The sequence below is a fragment of the Ovis canadensis genome, chromosome 19, assembly GCF_042477335.2.
Source record: "Ovis canadensis isolate MfBH-ARS-UI-01 breed Bighorn chromosome 19, ARS-UI_OviCan_v2, whole genome shotgun sequence".
Classification (NCBI taxonomy): domain Eukaryota; kingdom Metazoa; phylum Chordata; class Mammalia; order Artiodactyla; family Bovidae; genus Ovis; species Ovis canadensis.
Window position 1 is genome coordinate 15,092,897 of NC_091263.1, and position 18,138 is coordinate 15,111,034.

General features: G+C 42.8%; 1 protein-coding gene across 4 annotated transcripts in view; it reads left to right on the forward strand.

The window, feature by feature from the left end:
* Positions 1-18,138, forward strand: part of VOPP1 (VOPP1 WW domain binding protein) — a 169,057-nt gene that overhangs the window by 46,317 nt on the left and 104,602 nt on the right. For 3 of the 4 annotated variants that reach the window (XM_069561179.1, XM_069561181.1, XM_069561180.1), the window contains one exon: positions 11,461-11,642. The exons of the other annotated variant lie outside the window; for it this stretch is intronic. In XM_069561179.1, the coding sequence (XP_069417280.1) occupies positions 11,640-11,642 (3 nt within the window). In that variant the 5' untranslated portion in view covers positions 11,461-11,639. The remainder of the gene's footprint in view (positions 1-11,460; positions 11,643-18,138) is intronic. 4 annotated transcript variants of the gene reach the window in all.

The window sequence follows — 18,138 nt, forward strand, 5'->3', positions numbered from 1 at the left end:
CCAATTCTTCCGCCAGTTCTCTTGCCTCCTTCCCTAGTTTTGCCGCAGGAGCTATGTTTCACAGATTACAAATTCTGATCTGTTCACTTTTTGTGACGGTTCTGCCTAGTTAGAGTGCATTTCCCATCTGACGGAGAGTGGCGTGATGTGCCTTTCCTACTGCTGACGTCCAGTCATCAGAACTGCTGCCCTGTCATTGCTCCCCCCAGTGCCCCAGCCAGTGTCCTCCACTAACAGTATTCTGCTCTCACATCAGTCTTGCTCTTTAGTCCTGCACACATCGTCTGCTTCCCATCACTCAAAGGTGCCCTGGGATCTCGTCCCACCTTTTTCCCTCAGCAGCCCCTACAGCATGTTGTGCGTTCAGGTTCCTGTCCTCACTGTGATGAATCTTAATTGGAAAGTGAGCAGGGTTGGGGACTAAACTGCGGTGTGTTTAGTCAAATCAAGTTGAAACTTTTGAGCAGGCAGAGGAGGATATGTATACATTTCCACAAAAGCATTTCCTGAACCCCTGCACTGGGCCAGACACTGGACATAACAGGGCAGATATGGCAGGGCCCGTAAACTTTAGAGACTCCTGGTCTGTGGGAGGAGAAACCCCAGCAGTGGGTGCACAGGAGTATGGAAGAGTGGAACCCCGAGGTAAAGAATATGGGCCCTTGGAGACAGCATCATACCAGCTGCCAGGTGGGCACCACATGCTCCCTGACATACTGAGGATGGTCCCTTCCTGATCACATCATGAGACAGCCCACACCACACTAAGTATCCCTCCAGGCTCAGCAATCTACCCATTGATAAATTTTTAGGAATCAGTTCAGTTCAGTTCACTCAATTAGTCGTGTCTGACTCTTTGAGACCCCATGGACTGCAGCACACCAGGCTTCCCTGTCCATCACCAACACCCGGAGCTTGCTCAAACTCATGACCATCGAGTCGGTGATGCCATCCAACCATCTCATCCTCTGTCGTCCCCTTCTCCTACCTTTAATCTTTCCCAGCATCAGGGTCTTTTCTAATAAGTCAGTTCTTCACATCAGGTAGCCAAAGTATTGGAGTTTCAGCTTCAGCATCAGTCCTTCCAATTAATATTCAGGACTGATTTCCTTTAGGATTGACTGCTTGGATCTCCTTGCAGTCTGAGAGTCTCTCAAGAGTCTTCTCCAAGAGTCCTCTCAGCTTTCCTTATAGTCCAACTCTCACATCCATGCATGACTACTGGGAAAACCATAGGTTTGACTAGATGGAACTTGGTTGGCAAAGTACTGTCTCTGCTTTTTAATATGCTGTCTGGGATTCTCATAGCTTTTCTTCCAAGGGGCAAATGTCTGTTAATTTCTTGGCTGCAGTCACTATCTGCAGTGATTTTGGAGCCCAAGAAAATAAAATCTGTCACTGTTTCCACTGTTTCCCCATCTATTTCCCATGAAGTGATGGGACCGGATGCCATGATCTTAGTTTTTTGAATGTTGCGTTTTAAGCCAACTTTTTCACTCTCCTCTTTCACCTTCATCAAGAGGCTCTTTAGTTCTTCTTCACTTTCTGCCATAAGGGTGGTATCATCTGCATATCTGGGGTTATTGATATTTCTCCCAGCAATCTTGATTCCAGCTTGAGCTTCATTCAGCTTGGCATTTTGCATGATGTACTCTTCATATAAGTTAATAAGCGGGGTGACAATATACAGCCTTGATGTACTCATTTCCTGATTTGGAACCCTTCTATGTTCCATGTACAGTTGTAACTGTTGCTTCTTGACATGCATAAAGATTTTTCAGGAGGCAAGTCAGGTGGTCTGGTATTCCCATCTCTTTCAGAATTTTCCACAATTTGTCGTGTTTCACATAATCAAAGGCTTTGGCATAGTCAATAAAGCAGAAGTAGACGTTTTTCTGGAACTCCCTTGCTTTCTTGATGACCCAGTGGATGTTGGCAATTTGATCTCTGGTTCCTCTGCCTTTTCTAAAACCAGCTTGAACATGTGGAAGTTCATGATTCATGTACTGTTGAAGCTGGCTTGGAGAATTTTGAGCGTTACTTTGCTAGCATGTGAGATGAGTACAATTGTGTGGTAGTCCATACAGATGTCTGCACCACACATTTTAAGGAATAAAGCAAAGTCACTCAGTTGTGTCCAACTCTTTGTTACCCCATGGACTGTAGCCTACAAGATTCCTCCATCCATGGGATTCTCCAGGCAAGAATACTGGAGTGGGTTGCCATTTCCTTCTCCATAGGAATAAGATAGTGTAATGTAAGAATAAGATAATATAAGATAAGAAAATTTTAGGAATAAGATAATGTAAATGAAATTTCTTGTACCAATGATTTTAGAAAAATTTAGAGCCCCAAAGATCTAGCATCTCATTTTCTGAAAATTCGGGAAATTTTCACCTAAGCAACAAAGTTCAGTTCAGTCTCTCAGTCGTGTCCGACTCTTTGCGACCCCATGAATTGCAGTGCGCCAGGCCTCCCTGTCCATCACCATCTCCCGGAGTTCGCTCAGACTCACATCCATCGAGTCCGTGATGCCATCCAGCCATCTCATCCTCTGTCGTCCCCTTCTCCTCCTGCCCCCAATCCCTCCCAGCATCAGAGTCTTTTCCAATGAGTCAACTCTTTGCATGAGGTGGCCAAAGTACTGGAGTTTCAGCTTTAGCATCATTCCTTCCAAAGCAATCCCAGGGCTGATCTCCTTCAGAATGGACTGGTTGGATCTCCTTGCAGTCCAAGGGACTCTCAAGAGTCTTCTCCAACACCACAGTGCAAAAGCATCAATTCTTCGGTGCTCAGCCTTCTTCACAATCCAATTCTCACATCCATACATAACTACTGGAAAAACCTTGACTAGACAGACCTTAGTCGGCAAAGTAGTCTCTGCTTTTGAATATGCTATCTAGGTTGGTCATAACTTTCCTTCCAAGGAGTAAGCGTCTTTTAATTTCATGGCTGCAGTCACCATCTGCAGTGATTTTGGAGCCCCCCAAAAATAAAGTCTGACACTGTTTCCCCATCTATTTCCCATGAAGTGCTGGAATCAGATGCCATGATCTTCGTTTTCTGAATATTGAGCTTTAAGCCAACTTTTTCACTCTCCACTTTCACTTTCATCAAGAGGCTTTTTAGTTCCTCTTCACTTTCTTCCATAAGGGTGGTGTCATCTGCATGTCTGAGGTTATTGATATTTCTCCCAGCAATCTTGAGTCCAGCTTGTGCTTCTTCCAGCCCAGCGTTTCTCATGATGTACTCTCCATACAAGTTAAATAAGCAGGGTGACAATATACAGCCTTGACGTACTCCTTTTCCTATTTGGAACCAGTCTGTTGTTCCATGTCCAGTTCTAACTGTTGCTTCCTGACCTGCATACAGGTTTCTCAAGAGGCAGGTCAGATGGCCTGGTATTCCCATCTCTCTCAGAATTTTCCACAGTTTATTGTGATCCACACAGTCAAAGGCTTTGGCATAGTCAATAAAGCAGAAATAGATGTTTTTCTGGAACTCTCTTGCTTTTTCCATGATCCAGCAGATGTTGGCAATTTGATTTCTGGTTCCTCTGCCTTTTCTAAAACCCGCTTGAACATCAGGAAGTTCACGGTTCACGTATTGCTGAACCCTAGCTTGGAGAATTTTGAGCATTACTTTACTAGCGTGTGAGATGAGTGCAATTGTGTGGTAGTTTGAGCATTCTTTTGCATTGCCTTTCTTTGGGATTGGAATGAAAACTGACCTTTTCCAGTCCTGTGGCCACTGAGTTTTCCAAATTTGCTGGCGTATTGAGTACAGCACTTTCACAGCATCATCTTTCAGGATTTGAAATAGCTCAACTGGAATTCCATCACCTCCACTAGCTTTGTTCGTAGTGATGCTTTCTAAGGCTCACTTGACTTCACGTTCCAGGATGTCTGGCTGTAGATAAGTGATCACACCATCATGATTATCCGGGTCATGAAGATTTTTTTGTACAGTTCTTCTGTGTATTCTTGCCACCTCTTCTTAATATCTTCTGCTTCTGTTAGGTGCATACCATTTCTGTCCTTTATCGAGCCCATCTTTGCCTGAAATGTTCCCTTGGTATCTCTAATTTTCTTGAAGAGGTCTCTAGTCTAGCCTGACCCCAAACTGTGGGCACTGCGGGGAAGAACATTCCAGGTGGAGATAAAGATCTAGACTTGCCTTCAGGAGCTTGTTGTCCAGAGGCAGGTAGAAGGCATGGAATTGAAAGTGGCCCTGGAGTAGCTGAGCCTGGAGGTCTGGCAGGTTGGGACATGTGGCCAGGCCAAGGTGAGACCCTCCCTGGTTGTCTGGAGTTTAATCTGTCATGAGGAATTTTCAGGGATTTAGAGGAAATCTGTGCAAGTCAGGCTCTTTATGCCCCACTGCTTTCTCTTATTCATATAATGCAGTCCTGTGTAGGAAAAAATTATATTCCAAAGAAAGGGTTTTGTGACCTCCAGGGAAAAAAAAAAAGAAAAGAAACATGCAGTGAGTGGGAAGTCACTGGAGATTTGCAAGCAAGGAGTTGGTGTGCTGCTCTCCATCCTTCTGGGTTGTCCTCTACAGAGCCTGGTGTAGCCCCCTGAGCCTTGTTTGGTCTTGTGAGAAAGGAGGGAGGCAGGCCCAGCACCAGCTGTGCCCCAAGCCTGGCCTCCTTGGGTGGAGGAGCTCATGAAGGCTGTGGGGAATACAGGAGTGGCCTTGGTCCTGTCCAGCCTGGGGCCCTGCTCTTCTGTCCCCACTTGCCTCCCTTGTCTTCCTTATCCTCTTTACTGCTGGCAAGCTCCTACACGCTCTCTATTCAACTCCTGACACCTGACATGGCTTGCTGACCAGGTAGCTGGTGTGGTAATAAGAGAAAGAGCTGGCCTGTGTGGCTAGCATGCTCTCATGGGGGTGCTGTTGTTCCCAAATAGGAGCCCCTGGAGCTGAAGGCAGTGGAGGCTCTCTGCTGGTATGCTACCATGAGGTTGTATCTGATACGGTGTCTAGATGCCAGGTATAGGTGGAAGAAGGTCCCCAGGTCAGTAGAGAACCCTCCACAGTATTGTATCCTGGCATTTGTCATGTTCAGGATGCCTGTAAGAGGGCTGCACTGGAGAAATGAGGGAGACTTTAGGTCAAAACTGGGGAAGCTGCAGAGAAATCGCAAAAGCAGAAACTCAGTTTTGGGAAATCCTGAAATTGGGTTCTGAGTGACAGAGAGAGGCAGAGATGCAGAATGAGGCTATGGGCAGCTGCCCATAACAGCTTCCCAAACAACTACCCCCAGGGGAGTAAGAATTGGTGCACTCTGCAAGCAACTGTCTCAGGACCAGGCCCTTTGTCAAAACTGCAGAGCAGAAGATTGTATGAGAAATGAAGCTGAGTCCACCAGTGGAATTTGTCATCTGCTTGTATTTGCTTTTTTACCACCATATGGTCTTCCTTTTCTCCCTTCATTCTCCATTCCCTTAAGAACACACACACACACACACACACACACACACACACACACATAAAGCAATTTCCATCACAGATTTTAAAAAGCAAGACACAGTGAAAACTATTAGAAATGATAGCTGATGCAGCCATAAATTAAAAGACGCTTGCTCCTTAGAAGAAAAGCTATGACAAACCTAGACAGCATATTAAAAAGCAGAGACATTACATTATTTTGCTGACAAAGGTCCGTCTAGTCAAGGTTATGGTTTTTCCAGTAGTCATGTATGGTTGTGAGAGTTGGACTATAAAGAAAGCTGAGTGCTGAAGAATTGATGCTTTTGAACTGTGGTGTTGGAGAAGACTCTTGAGAGTCTCTTGGACTGCAAGGAGATCCAACCAGTCCATCCTAAAGGAAATCAGCCCTGAATATTCATTGGGAGGACTGATGCTGAAGCTGAAACTCCAATACTTTGGCCACCTGATGTGAAGAAATGACTTATTGGAAAAGACCCTGATGCTGGGAAAGATTAAAGGCAGGAAGAGAAGGGGACAACAGAGGATGAGATGGTTGGATGGCATCACTGATTCAATGGACATGAATTTGAGTAAGCTCTGGGAGTTGGTGATGAACAGGGAAGCCTGGTGTGCTGCAGTCCACGGGGTCTCAAAGAGTCAGACACTACTGAGCAACTGAACTGAACTGAGAGCTAGAAGATAGATCTATAAAGTTTGCTGATAGTCTTCCAGAAATGTGTTGCATTGGATGGAGAGCCATGGCTGTTTATAATACTTAAAGAACTGTTTTCCTTTTTAGCTGAGTTCTGCTGTCCTCCTCCCAATGGGTGTTTTGCTGCACCCCAGGCAACCCCAGCCCACATCCTCAGTCGGAGAAGAGGCAAGGATTCACCCAGAACAGAATATTGAGAGGGTGATATCCCCATGAGGTCATTAATTGCAGCCACTATCAGATGTGGGCAAGCAGGTCATTCAGACTACATGCTCTGGACTGTTTCAGGACATATTTCTTTTCATTCTTTAAGCTCATTTATTATGCAGCCTATGCATGCAAGGGCCAAGTGTGAGTCACACCCATGTATCCCTGCCATCCTGTCTAGGGGAGCAAGGATAGGAGCAGCAGTTAACATCAAGTACTCTGCTCTTTGTAGCCACAGAGTAGAGTCTAGGGCATGCAGGCACAGGGCTGAGACAGCACAGAGTAGTCAGTTCAGCAGAGTCCCCCCTGATAGACTCAGATCTAGGAGAAACTTCATGTTTAAGTTGAGACCTGAAGGAGAAGGGCCAGGCACTGTGGGGCTGATATGGAGACACACTGGTAAGTCGAAGCTGCAGGAAAGAACAAGACAGGACTTAAGCTATTAACCCAGGGTGAGGGGTAGGTCACAGTGCCTCTGAACATGAGGAGCCACCATATGTTCAGCCTTTAGACATATTTTAGTCAGATCTCAGCTTCTTTTCATCTCCTCTCCTTACAGTTAGAATCCAGACTTAGAGACGTATATGTCATCATACCATCCAATACACTCTTCTTGCAAAATATAAGTTAAATAGGAAGGTTTGTACACAGGTTAAGTTAGGAAATCCTTATCTACTCATTTTAGCATTTTTTGCTCTTACAGCTGCCAGTCTTACTAATCTAAGGCATTTATCTTAACAAAAGTTAATAAGTAGATATTTTCTCCTTTGTCTGGTGGCTAAGTTTTGGGTCTGCTGGTAAAGACTTTGAACCAGTATCTGTTTTTGAATTTGAGGGGCCTGTGCGATGTGGTTGGAAACAACAGTTCTTTCTCCCATTCTCACTCACTTCCATTGTGGTCCTTAAAGTTACATTCCAGACCCTTGCCCACCCCGTGCCCCCACTCTGATTGCAGAACTGCTCTGCTGGGCTTTTCACGTTGCAGCTCGTGTGCTCCAAGCAGTGCTGCTCAAAGGGATGCCTTTCCTGGACTAGGCCTTTGGGAAAATCATCAAAAGCCTGGACTTTCTTTAGAGCTTTTGTTGAAATTGGGCCCATAACCACGGTTGATAATATTAGTTTATTGCCACCAAATAGCACTGATTTTCCATCTGTTACCACTGCTTTCGCATCATTCTAATTAACTCTCCTAGTCATCAGTTTCTGAATGAATTATGTTTTGTGACATTTGGAAAATTTGTCACATAAACCCTTTTGGCTGCAGTCCACGCACTCATTTCCTGTTGTTTTGTGCCATGAAGTTGCACCTCTGAGTGTTTTTAGTAGCTAAGAACTCTCTTCTATTGCCTTAAAAATTTGTACAAAGTGAGAATTGATAGTTAAGTTTTATTTGGGGCAAAATGAGGGCTGAAACCTGGAAGACAGTACTTCAGATAGCTCTGAGAAACTGTTCCAAAGAGGCAGGGAAAAAGGTTAGGATATATGTGATTTTGAAGGGGGAATACATGCAATCCACCACTTATTTTCCCAGAAGTTTTCTACTAGCCTCCTGAAGCTTTGCTAATCGCAAGGAACAGTCATCAACTTGAAGGATGTTACTGGTTTTTTAGATATGGGGAGATACAAGAATTGGGCTTATAAATTCCACTCCTGAAAATATCCAACTATCTGAAGACCTGTCCTGCCAGTTTTTGCCCCTTGAGCACAGAGTGCTTCACTTCTGCTCTCCACCCTGAACTCCGTTCAAGGAGTGTTGAAGGTCAGCAGCTGCAGTAGCGCATGATTTAATCCTTGTAGAGGTAGATGTGTGTGTGTGTGTGTGTGTGTGTGTGTGTGTGTGTGGGTGTGGGTGTGGGTGTGTGTGTGTTTGCTCAGTTACTCAGTCATGTCTGACTCTTTATCACCCCATGGACTATAGCCTTCCAGGCCCCTCTGCCCATGGAATTTTTCAGGCAAGAATACTGGAGTGGGTTGCCATTTCCTCCTTCAGGAAATCTCAACCCAGGGATCAAACCCACATCTCCTGTGTTGGCTGCATTACCACTGAGCCACCACATGCCAATCTGTAGTAGATACTTCTAAGGGCAAGGGGGGATGGTTTTGTGGCTTGCCTCCAAGATGGGTTTTAGGTCCCTTTATGCTGCAGTTGTTCTTGGCAGGTCAGCCAATTTGAGCACCTTTGTTTTCATTTTGCTCTCAGAGATGTGGTAAGTGACAGCTAAGATATCTGAAGAATAATTCCTAATAGCCTATAAAAGGAGATGGAGGTAGACTCTTCCATGTGGTTTCAGTTGTCATTTTCACTTTCTTCTAGACAGTGAAATCGTGCCTAAAATAAATCTCATATGACTCCCTGTGAGAGCTGTGTCAGATGTTCCAAAGAATAAGATTGTGGATTATTGTGGCACAGGAAACTGCATCTTCTGTTCACTGCCAGGGAAGGAACAGACATAGAAACCAACTTACCTCTTGCAAAGCCAGCTTTCTGCTTACTTTTTGTGTTACCTTGGCCAAGTTAGTCTACCTCTATGAGACTTAGTTTACTCATTTGTACGTATATGAGCTGATTCCCAGGGTTGTTATGCTGTTGAATGAGATTTCATATGAAGAGCCCCTGGAGGATGATAGATTCTCCACCAATGGCAGCTGCTATGTTTACCTTACAATTGAACTGGAGTGAAAAGGTGCTCATTGTTAGGGAAATGCCAATTAAAACCACAGTGGGGTACCAGAACATCAGACGATTAGTGTGGAGAAACTGGAGCCTCATACACTGCTGGTTGGAATGTAATGTAGTACAGTAGTTTGGAAAACAGGTTCCTCAGAAAATTAGAAGTAGAGTTACCATATGACCCAGCAATTTCACTCCTAGGTACCTTCCCAAGAAATGAAGACACATGTTCACACAAAGACCTCCATGTAAGTGTTTGTAGCAGCCTTATTCATAGTAGCCCAAATTAGAAAAACAACCCAAATGAATGGATAAACAAAATATGGTATGTCCATTCAGTAGAATACTATTTAACACTAAAAAGGAGTGAACTACTGATAAATGCAACACTGATATATCCAGATATAAAGGACTAAAAGTCTTATGATTTTTATTTAATTTAACCTTGTAGAGAAGGCAAAGCTATAATGATATAGAATTGGTCATTGTTGCCTGGGCTGCAGTGGGACTCTGTGCTTTCACTGCTGAGCACCCGGGTTCAATCCCTGGTTGGGAAACTATTGCACAAGAAGTACAGCACAGCTACAAAAAAATAAAAAAAAATAAAAAAAGGAAGAAAAAAATGGGTGATATCTACAGTTATAATTTTGTGATTTGTAATGATAAATATATATTCAGTAATGATGTCTGTTGTTAGGTTAATGGAGCGACTTTTGGAAAGCCTCTAGGCAACCTAAGGATAGGGGCTGCTTCCAGGGAAACCAGCCATGTGATCAGAAGACTGCAACCTTCACTCCACCTCTAGATTTCCAGGGGAAGGGACAAGAGTGGGAAATTGAGTCCATTTACCAACAGCCAGTGGTTTAATCCACTCCAAGATGGCAGAGTAAAAGGGCATGTGCTTATCTTTTCCTGTGAGAATACTAAACTTGCAACTAGCTGCTGAACAACGATCGATAGCAAAATGTTGGAACCCACCAAAAAACATACCCCACATCCAAGGACAAAGGAGCAGCCTCACCACAATGGTAGGAGGGGCCCAATTGTGTTTAAAATCAAACCTCATACCTGCCAGAGATGCTTGGAGGGCACAAACAAAACCTTGTGTGCTCTAGGACCCAGGAGACAAGAGCAGTAAGCCCACAAGGGACTGAGCCCTACTTGCCTGTGAGTGTTTTGAAATCTCTGGTGAAGTCATGGATTGACAGTGGCTTGCTGTGTGACCAGGAGCACTGACAGCAGCAGTGCCGGGAGACACAGTGTGCTGGCATAAATTTTTTTGGAGGAGGTTGCCATTACCCCTACCATAGTTTGGGCTCAGGCCAAACTACAGAGAAGGAGCACGGCCCCATCCATCAGCAGAAAATTGGATTGAACATTTACTGAGCATGGCCCTGCCCATCAAAGCAAGACCGGATTTTCCCCATAGCCAGTCCCTCCCATCAAGAAGTTGCACAAGCCTCTTATCTTCATCCATCAGAGGGCAGACAGAAGGAAAACCACAATCACAGAAAATAACCAAAATTATCACATGGATCACAGCTTTGTGTAATTCAGTGAAACTATGAGCCATGCTGTGTAGGGCCTCCCAAGATGGATAGGTCATGGTGGAGAGTTCTGACAAAAATGTCCACTGGTTTAAAGATTTTAAAATTTAAAAAATAAAAAACTAAAAAAATAAAAATAAAAAAAAAGAAAACTCAGCATTCAGAAAACTAAAAAAAAAAAAAAAATGTCCACTGGAGAAGGAAATCCAAACCACTTCGGCATTCTTGCCTTGAATACCCCATGAACAGTCTGAAAAGGCATAAAGATATGACACTGAAACATGAACCTCCCAGGATGGTAGATGTCCCGTATGCTATTGGAGAAGAGCAGAGATTCAGCTACGGAAGCAGTGAAGAGGCTGAGGCAACGCAGAAATGATGCCCAGTGATGGGTGTGTCTGTTGGTGAAAGTAAAGTCTGATGCTGTAAAGAAGAGTTTTGCCTAGGAACCTGGAATGTTAGGTCCATGAATCAAAGTAAATTAGAAGTGGTCAAACAGGAGATGGCAAGAGAGAACACTGACATTTTAGGAATCACTGAATGAAAATGGGTGGGTGGGCGAATTTAACTCAGATGACCATTATATTTACTACTGTGGGCAAGAATCCCTTAGTATAAATGGAGTAGCCCTCATACTCACACAACAGTCCAAAATGCAGTACTTGGGTACAATCTCAAAAATGACAGAATGATCTCACTTTGTTTCCAGGGCAAACCATTCAATATCACAGTAATCCAAGTCTATGCCCCAACCACTAATGCTGAAGAAGCTGAAGTTGAATGGTTCTATGAAGACCCACAAGAACTTTTATAACTAACACCAATGTATATATATATATATATATATATATATATATATATATATATATATATCCTTTTCATTATAGGGGACTGGAATGCAAAAGTAAGAAGTCAAGAGATACATGGAATAACAGGCAAATTTGGCCTTGGAGTACAAAATGAAGCAGGACAAAGGCTAACAGAGTTTTGCTAAGAGAATCAACAGTCATGGCAAATACCCTCTTCCAACAACACAAGAGAGGACTCTACACTTGGACATCACCAGATGGTCAGTATCAAAATCAGGTTGGTTATATTCTTTGCAGCAAAAGATGGAGAAGTTCTATATAGTCACCAGGCAAGACTGGGAGCTGCCTGTGGCTCAGATCATGAATTCCTTATTGCCAAATTCAGACTTAAATTGAAGAATTAGGGAAAATCACTAGGCCATTCAGGTATGACCAAAATCAAATCATTTATGATTATACAGTGACAAATAAATTCAAGTGATTAGATCTGATAGACACAACTCCTGAAGCACTGTGGACAGAAGTTTGTAACATTGTACTTGGTGGTGACCAAAACCATCTCCAAGAAAAAGAAATGAAGCAAAACAAAATGGCTGTCTGAGGAGGCCTTACAAATAGCTAAGAAAAGAAGAGATGTGAAAAGCAAATGGGAAAAGGAAAGATGAATCCATTGAATACAGAGTTCCAAAGAATAGCAAGGAGAGAGACGAAAGCCTTCTTAAGTGATCGATGCAAAGAAATAAAGGAAGAAATAGAATAGGAAAGACTAGAAATCTCTTCAAGAAAATTAGAGATACCAAGGGAACATTTCATGCAAAGATGGGCACAATAAAGGACAGAAACAGTAACGACCTAACAGAAGCAGAAGATATTAAGAAGAGGTGGCAAGAATACAAAGAACTGTACAAAAAAGTTCTTAATGACCCAGATAACCAAGACTGTGTGATCACTCACCTAGAGCCAGACAGCTTGGAGTGTGAAGTCAGGTGGGTTTTAGGAAGCATTACTACAAAAAAAGCTAGTCGAGGTGATGGAATTCCAGCTGAACTATTTCAGATGCTAAAATATGATGCTATTAAAATGCTACACTCAATCTATCAGGAAATTTGGAAAACTCAGCAGTAGCCACAAGACTGGAAAAGGTCAATTTTCATTCCAGTCACAAAGAAGGACAATGCCAAGAAATGTTCAAACTCCTGCACAATTGCACTCATTTCACATGCTATCAAGGTAATGTTCAAAATCCTTCAAGCTAGGCTTCAACAGTATGTGAACCAAGAAATTCCATGTACACACTGGATTTAGAAAGGGCAGAAGAACCAGAAATCAAATTCCCAACATCTGTTGGATCATAGAAAAAGCAAGGGAATTCCAGAAAAACATCTACTTCTGCTTCATTGACTACGCTAAAGCCTTCGACTGTGTGAATCACAACAAACTGTGAAAAGTTCTTAAAGAGATGGTAATACCAGACCACCTTATCTGCCTCTGGAGAAACCAGTATGCAGGTCAGGACACAAAACAACAAACTGGTTTAAATTTGGGAAAGGAGTACATCAAGGCTGTATATTGTCACCCTTAACTTATGCATGGAGTACATCATGCAAAATGCCAGGCTAGAAGAAGCACAAGCTGAAATCAAGATTGCTGGGAGAAACATCAATAACCTCAGATACGCAGATGACACCACCTTTATGGCAGAAAACGAAGAACTAAGGAGCCTCTTGATGAAGATGAAAGAAGAGAATGAAAAAGCTGGCTTAAAACTCAGCATTCAAAAAACAAAGATCATAGCTTCTGGTCCCATCACTTCATAGCAAATAGATGGGGAAACAGTGGAAACAAAGAGACTTTTTTTTCGTGGGCTCCAAAATCACTACAGATGGTGACTACAGTCATGAAATTGCAAGGTGTTTGTTCCTTGGAAGAAAAGCTGTGACAAACTTAGACAGCCAAAGGTCCATCTAGTCAAAGCTATTTTTTTTTCCAGTAGTCATGTATGGATGTGAGAGTTGGACCATAAAGAAAGCTGAGCGCCAAAGAATTGATGATCTTGAACTGTAGTGTTGGAGAAGACTCTTGAGAGTCCCTTGGACTGCAAGGAGAGCCAACCAGTCCATCCTAAAAGAAATCAGTCCTGAATATTCATTGGAAGGACTGATGCTAAAGCTGAAACTCTAATACTTTGGCCACCTGATGTGAACAACTGACTCACTGGAAAAGACCCTGATACTGGGAAAGATCAAAGGTGGGAGGAGAAGGGGACGACAGAGGATGAGATGGTTGGATGGCGTCACCAACTCGATGGACGTAAGTTTGAGCAAGCTCTGGGAGTTGGTGATGGACAGGAAAGCCTGGTGTGCTGCAGTCCATGGGGTCACAAAGAGTCGGACACTACTGAGCAACTGAACTGATGCAAGTTCCCAGAATTTTCCCAGAGATATTAACTGGGGCTAATTATGTCTTGTAACCTCTATGATCCTGGGATCTTCAGGGTATTAGTAGACAGTGCTATATCTTTGTTGGTTATTTGCTGGCCATTTATGAATTCCTGGTGTGGTGTAGTTTCCTTGTATTAGACACTGGGGTATTTTCTGTTCCTGTTTCTTCGTTTCTCTCCCCCCCCCCTTTAGAAAGTTTTTTCCATTCCCTCTGAGAAGTCTCATACTCTTATTGCTAGAAGAAAATAAAAGGAAAGAAAGAAAAAGAAAATAAATAAAAAAGAGCAAGGTTCCGTGGAGATTTCTTCCTGAAAATAATGAATGTACATAAGCCCAGGGATTAAGTATTTAGCAGTTAAGGAACTGATTAAAACTTTGATACAGGAGTTTAAGGAACTATCATTTCAATATATTATTTGGGACCTTGAGATAATTAGCTGTCACTCACTCTGTAAATTCTTTTTTAAATTTGTCTTTTTAATTGACTTCCCTGGTGGCTCAGATGGTAAAGAATCTGCCTGCAATGCAGGAGTCCTGTGTTTATTCCCTGGGTCAGCAAGATACTTGGAGAAGGAAATGGCAGCCCACTCCAGTATTCTTGCCTGGAGAATTCCATGGACAGAAGAGCCTGATGGACTATAGTCCATGGGGTTACCAAGAGTTGAAAATGACTGAGCGACTAACACACAACACACAATGGAGGATAAATGCCTTACAATGTTGTGTTAGTTTCTGCTATACATCAAAATGAAACAGCCTCAGGTATACCTATATCCTGAAACTCCTTCCCACATCCCACCACATCCCACCCATGTAGGTTGTCACAGAGGACCGGGTTGAGCTCCCTGTGTCATAAGCAAATTCCCACTGGCTATCTATTTTTCATATGGTAATGTGTGATTACATGCTACCCTCTCTTTTGCCCTGTATGTCCACAAGTCTGTTCTCTATGTTTGCGTCTCCATTTCTGCCTTGCAAATAGATTCATCAGTACCATCTTTCTAGATTCCATGCTGTTGCTGCTGCTAAGTTGCTTCAGTCATGTCCGACTCTGTGCAGTGCCATAGATGGCAGCCCACTAGGCTCCTCCGTCCCTGGGATTCTTCAGGCAAGAACACTGGAGTGGGTTGCCATTCCCTTCTCCAATGCATGCAATGTTTGCTAAGTCGCTTCAGTTGTGTCCGACTCTATGCGACCCTATGGACAGCAGCCCACCAGACTCCTCTGTCCACAGGATTCTCTAGGTAAGAATACTGGAGTGGGTTGCCATTTCTGTCTCCAATCTAGATTCCTTATATATGCATTAATATATATGATATATTTTTTTTACTTACTTCACTCTGTATAATAGGCATTATATTCATCGACCTTATTAGAATTGACTCAAATGAGTTTCTTTTTATGGCAGAGTAACATTGTATATGTGTACGATGGATTCTGTATCCATTCATCTGTTAATGGACATCTAGGTTGTTTCCATGTCCTAGCTATTGTAAGTAGTGGTGTAATGAACATTAGAGTATGTATGTCCTTTTCAATTATGCTTTTCTCAGAGTATATGCCCAGTAGTGGGATTACTGGCATATGGTACTTTTATTCCTAGTTTTTTAAGGAATCTGCATGCTGTCTTCCATAGTGGTTGTATCAATTTACATACCCACCAACAGAGCAAGAGGTTCCTTTTTAGACACACCGTTTCTAGCATTTACTTTTTATAGATTGATGCTGACAATTCTGACCAGCATGAGTTGATCAGTTCAGTCCGGTCGCTCAGTCATGTCCAACTCTTTGTGACCCCATGAATCACAGCACGCCAGGCCTCCCTGTCCATCACTAACTCCCGGAGTTCACCCAAACTCATGTGCATTGAGTCAGTGATGCCATCCAACCATCTCATCCTCTGTCGTCCCCTTCTCCTCCTGCCTCCAATCCCTCCCAACATCAGGGTCTTTTCCAATGAGTCAACTCTTCGCATGAGCTGGCCAAAGTATTGGAGTTTCAGCCTCAGCATCAGTACTTGCAATGAACACCCAGGACTGATCTCCCTTAGGATGGACTGGTTGGATCTCCTTGCAGTCCAAGGGACTCTCAAGAGTCTTCTCCAACACCACAGTTCAAAAGCATCGATTCTTTGGCGCTCAGCTTTCTTCACAGTCCAATTCTCGCATCTGTACATGACTACTGGAAAAACCATAGCCTTGACTAGACGGACCTTTGTTGGTAAAGTAATGTCTCTGCTTTTGAATATGCTATCTAGGTTGGTCATAACTTTCCTTCCAAGGAGTAAGCGTCTTTTAATTTCATGGCTGCAGTCACCATCTGCAGTGATTTTGGAGCCCCCAAATATAAAGTCTGACACTGTTTCCACTGTTTCCCCATCTATTTCCCATGAAGTGATGGGACCAGATGCCATGATCTTACTTTTCTGAATGTTGAGCTTTAAGCCAACGTTTTCACTCTCCTCTTTCACTTTCATCAAGAGGCTTTTTAGTTCCTCTTCACTTTCTGCCATAAGGGTGATGTCATCTGCATATCTGAGGTTATTGATATTTCTCCTGGCAATCTTGATTCCAGCTTGTGCTTCTTCCAGCCCAGTGTTTCTCATGATGTACTCTGCATATAAGTTAAATAAGCAGGGTGACAATATACAGCTTTGACATACTCCTTTTCCTATTTGGAGCCAGTCTGTTGTTTCATGTCCAGTTCTAAGTGTTGCTTCCTGACCTGCATATAGGTTTCTCAAGAGGCAAGTCAGGTGGTCTGGTATTCCCATCTCCCATCTCATAGTTGATACCTCATTGTAATTTTGATTTGCATTTCTGTAATAATGAGCGATGTTGAGCATCTTTTCATGTGTTTTTTAACTATCTGTATGTCTGCTTTGGAGAAATGTCTGTTCAGATCTTCCACCCACTTTTTGATTGGATTTTTGTTTTTCTGGTATTGAGTTGCATGAGCTGCTTGTATATTATTGAAGTTAATCTGTTGTGTTTTTGTTATTTGCTATTATTTTCTCCCATTCTAAGGGTTGTCTTTTCACTTTGTTTATAGTTTCCTTTGCTGTGCAAAATGTTTTAAGTTTAATTAGATACTACTTGTTTATTTTTGTTTTTATTTATTTTTAAATATATTTTTAATTGAAAGATAGTTGCTTTACAGAACTTCATTGTTTACTGTCAAACCTCATCATGAATTAGCCATCAGTTCAGTTCAGTTCAGTTGCCCAGTCGTGTCTGACTCTTTGCGACCCCATGAATTGCAGCACGCCAGGCCTCCCTGTCCATCACAAACTCCCAGAGTTCAGCCAAACCCATGTCCATCGAGTCAGTGATGCCATCCAGCCATTTCATCCTCTGTCATCACCTTCTCCTCCTACCCCCAATCCCTCCCAGCATCAGAGTCTTTTCCAGTGAGTCAACTCTTCGCATGAGGTGGCCAAAGTACTGGAGTTTCAGCTTTAGCATCATTCCTTCCAAAGAAATCCAAGGGCTGATCTCCTTCAGAATGGATCTCCTTGCAGTCCATAGGTATACATATATCCCCTCCCTTTTGACCGTCCCTCCCATTTCCCTCCACATCCCACCCCTCTAGGTTGATACAGAGCCCTGTTTGAGTTTCCTGAGCCATGCAGCAAATTCCTGTTGGCTATCTGTTTTACATATGGTAATGTAAGTTTCCATATTAATCATTACATTCGTCTCACCCGCTTCCCCTCTCCCCATGCCCATAAGTCTATTCTCTATGTGTGTTTCTCTACTGCTGCCCTGAAAATAAATTCTTCACAACCATTTTTTTCTAGATTCTGTATATGTGCATAAGAATATGATATTTATCTTTCTCTTTCTGACTCACTTCACTCTGTATAATATGTTCTAGGTTCATCCACCTCATCAGAACTGACTCAAATGCGTTTGTTTTTATGGCTGAGTAATATCCCATTGTGTGTATGTACCGCAACTTCTTTATCCATTCATCTGTTGATGGGCATGTGGGTTGCTTCCATGTTCTGGGTATTGTAAATAGTACTGCAATGTATAATGGGATACATGTGTCTTTTTCAACCCTGGTTTCCTCAGGGTATATGCCTAGGAGTGGGATTGCTGGGTCATATGGTGAGTTTATGCCTAGTTTTCTAAGGAATCTCCATACCATCTTCCATATTGGCTGTATCAAGCTACATTTCCACCAAAAGCACAAGAGCGTTCCCTTTTCTCCACACCCTCTCCAGCATTTAGTTTGTTGACTTTTTGATGATGGCCATTCTGACTGGTGTAAGGTGATATCTCATTGTGGTTCTGATTTGCATATCTCTAAT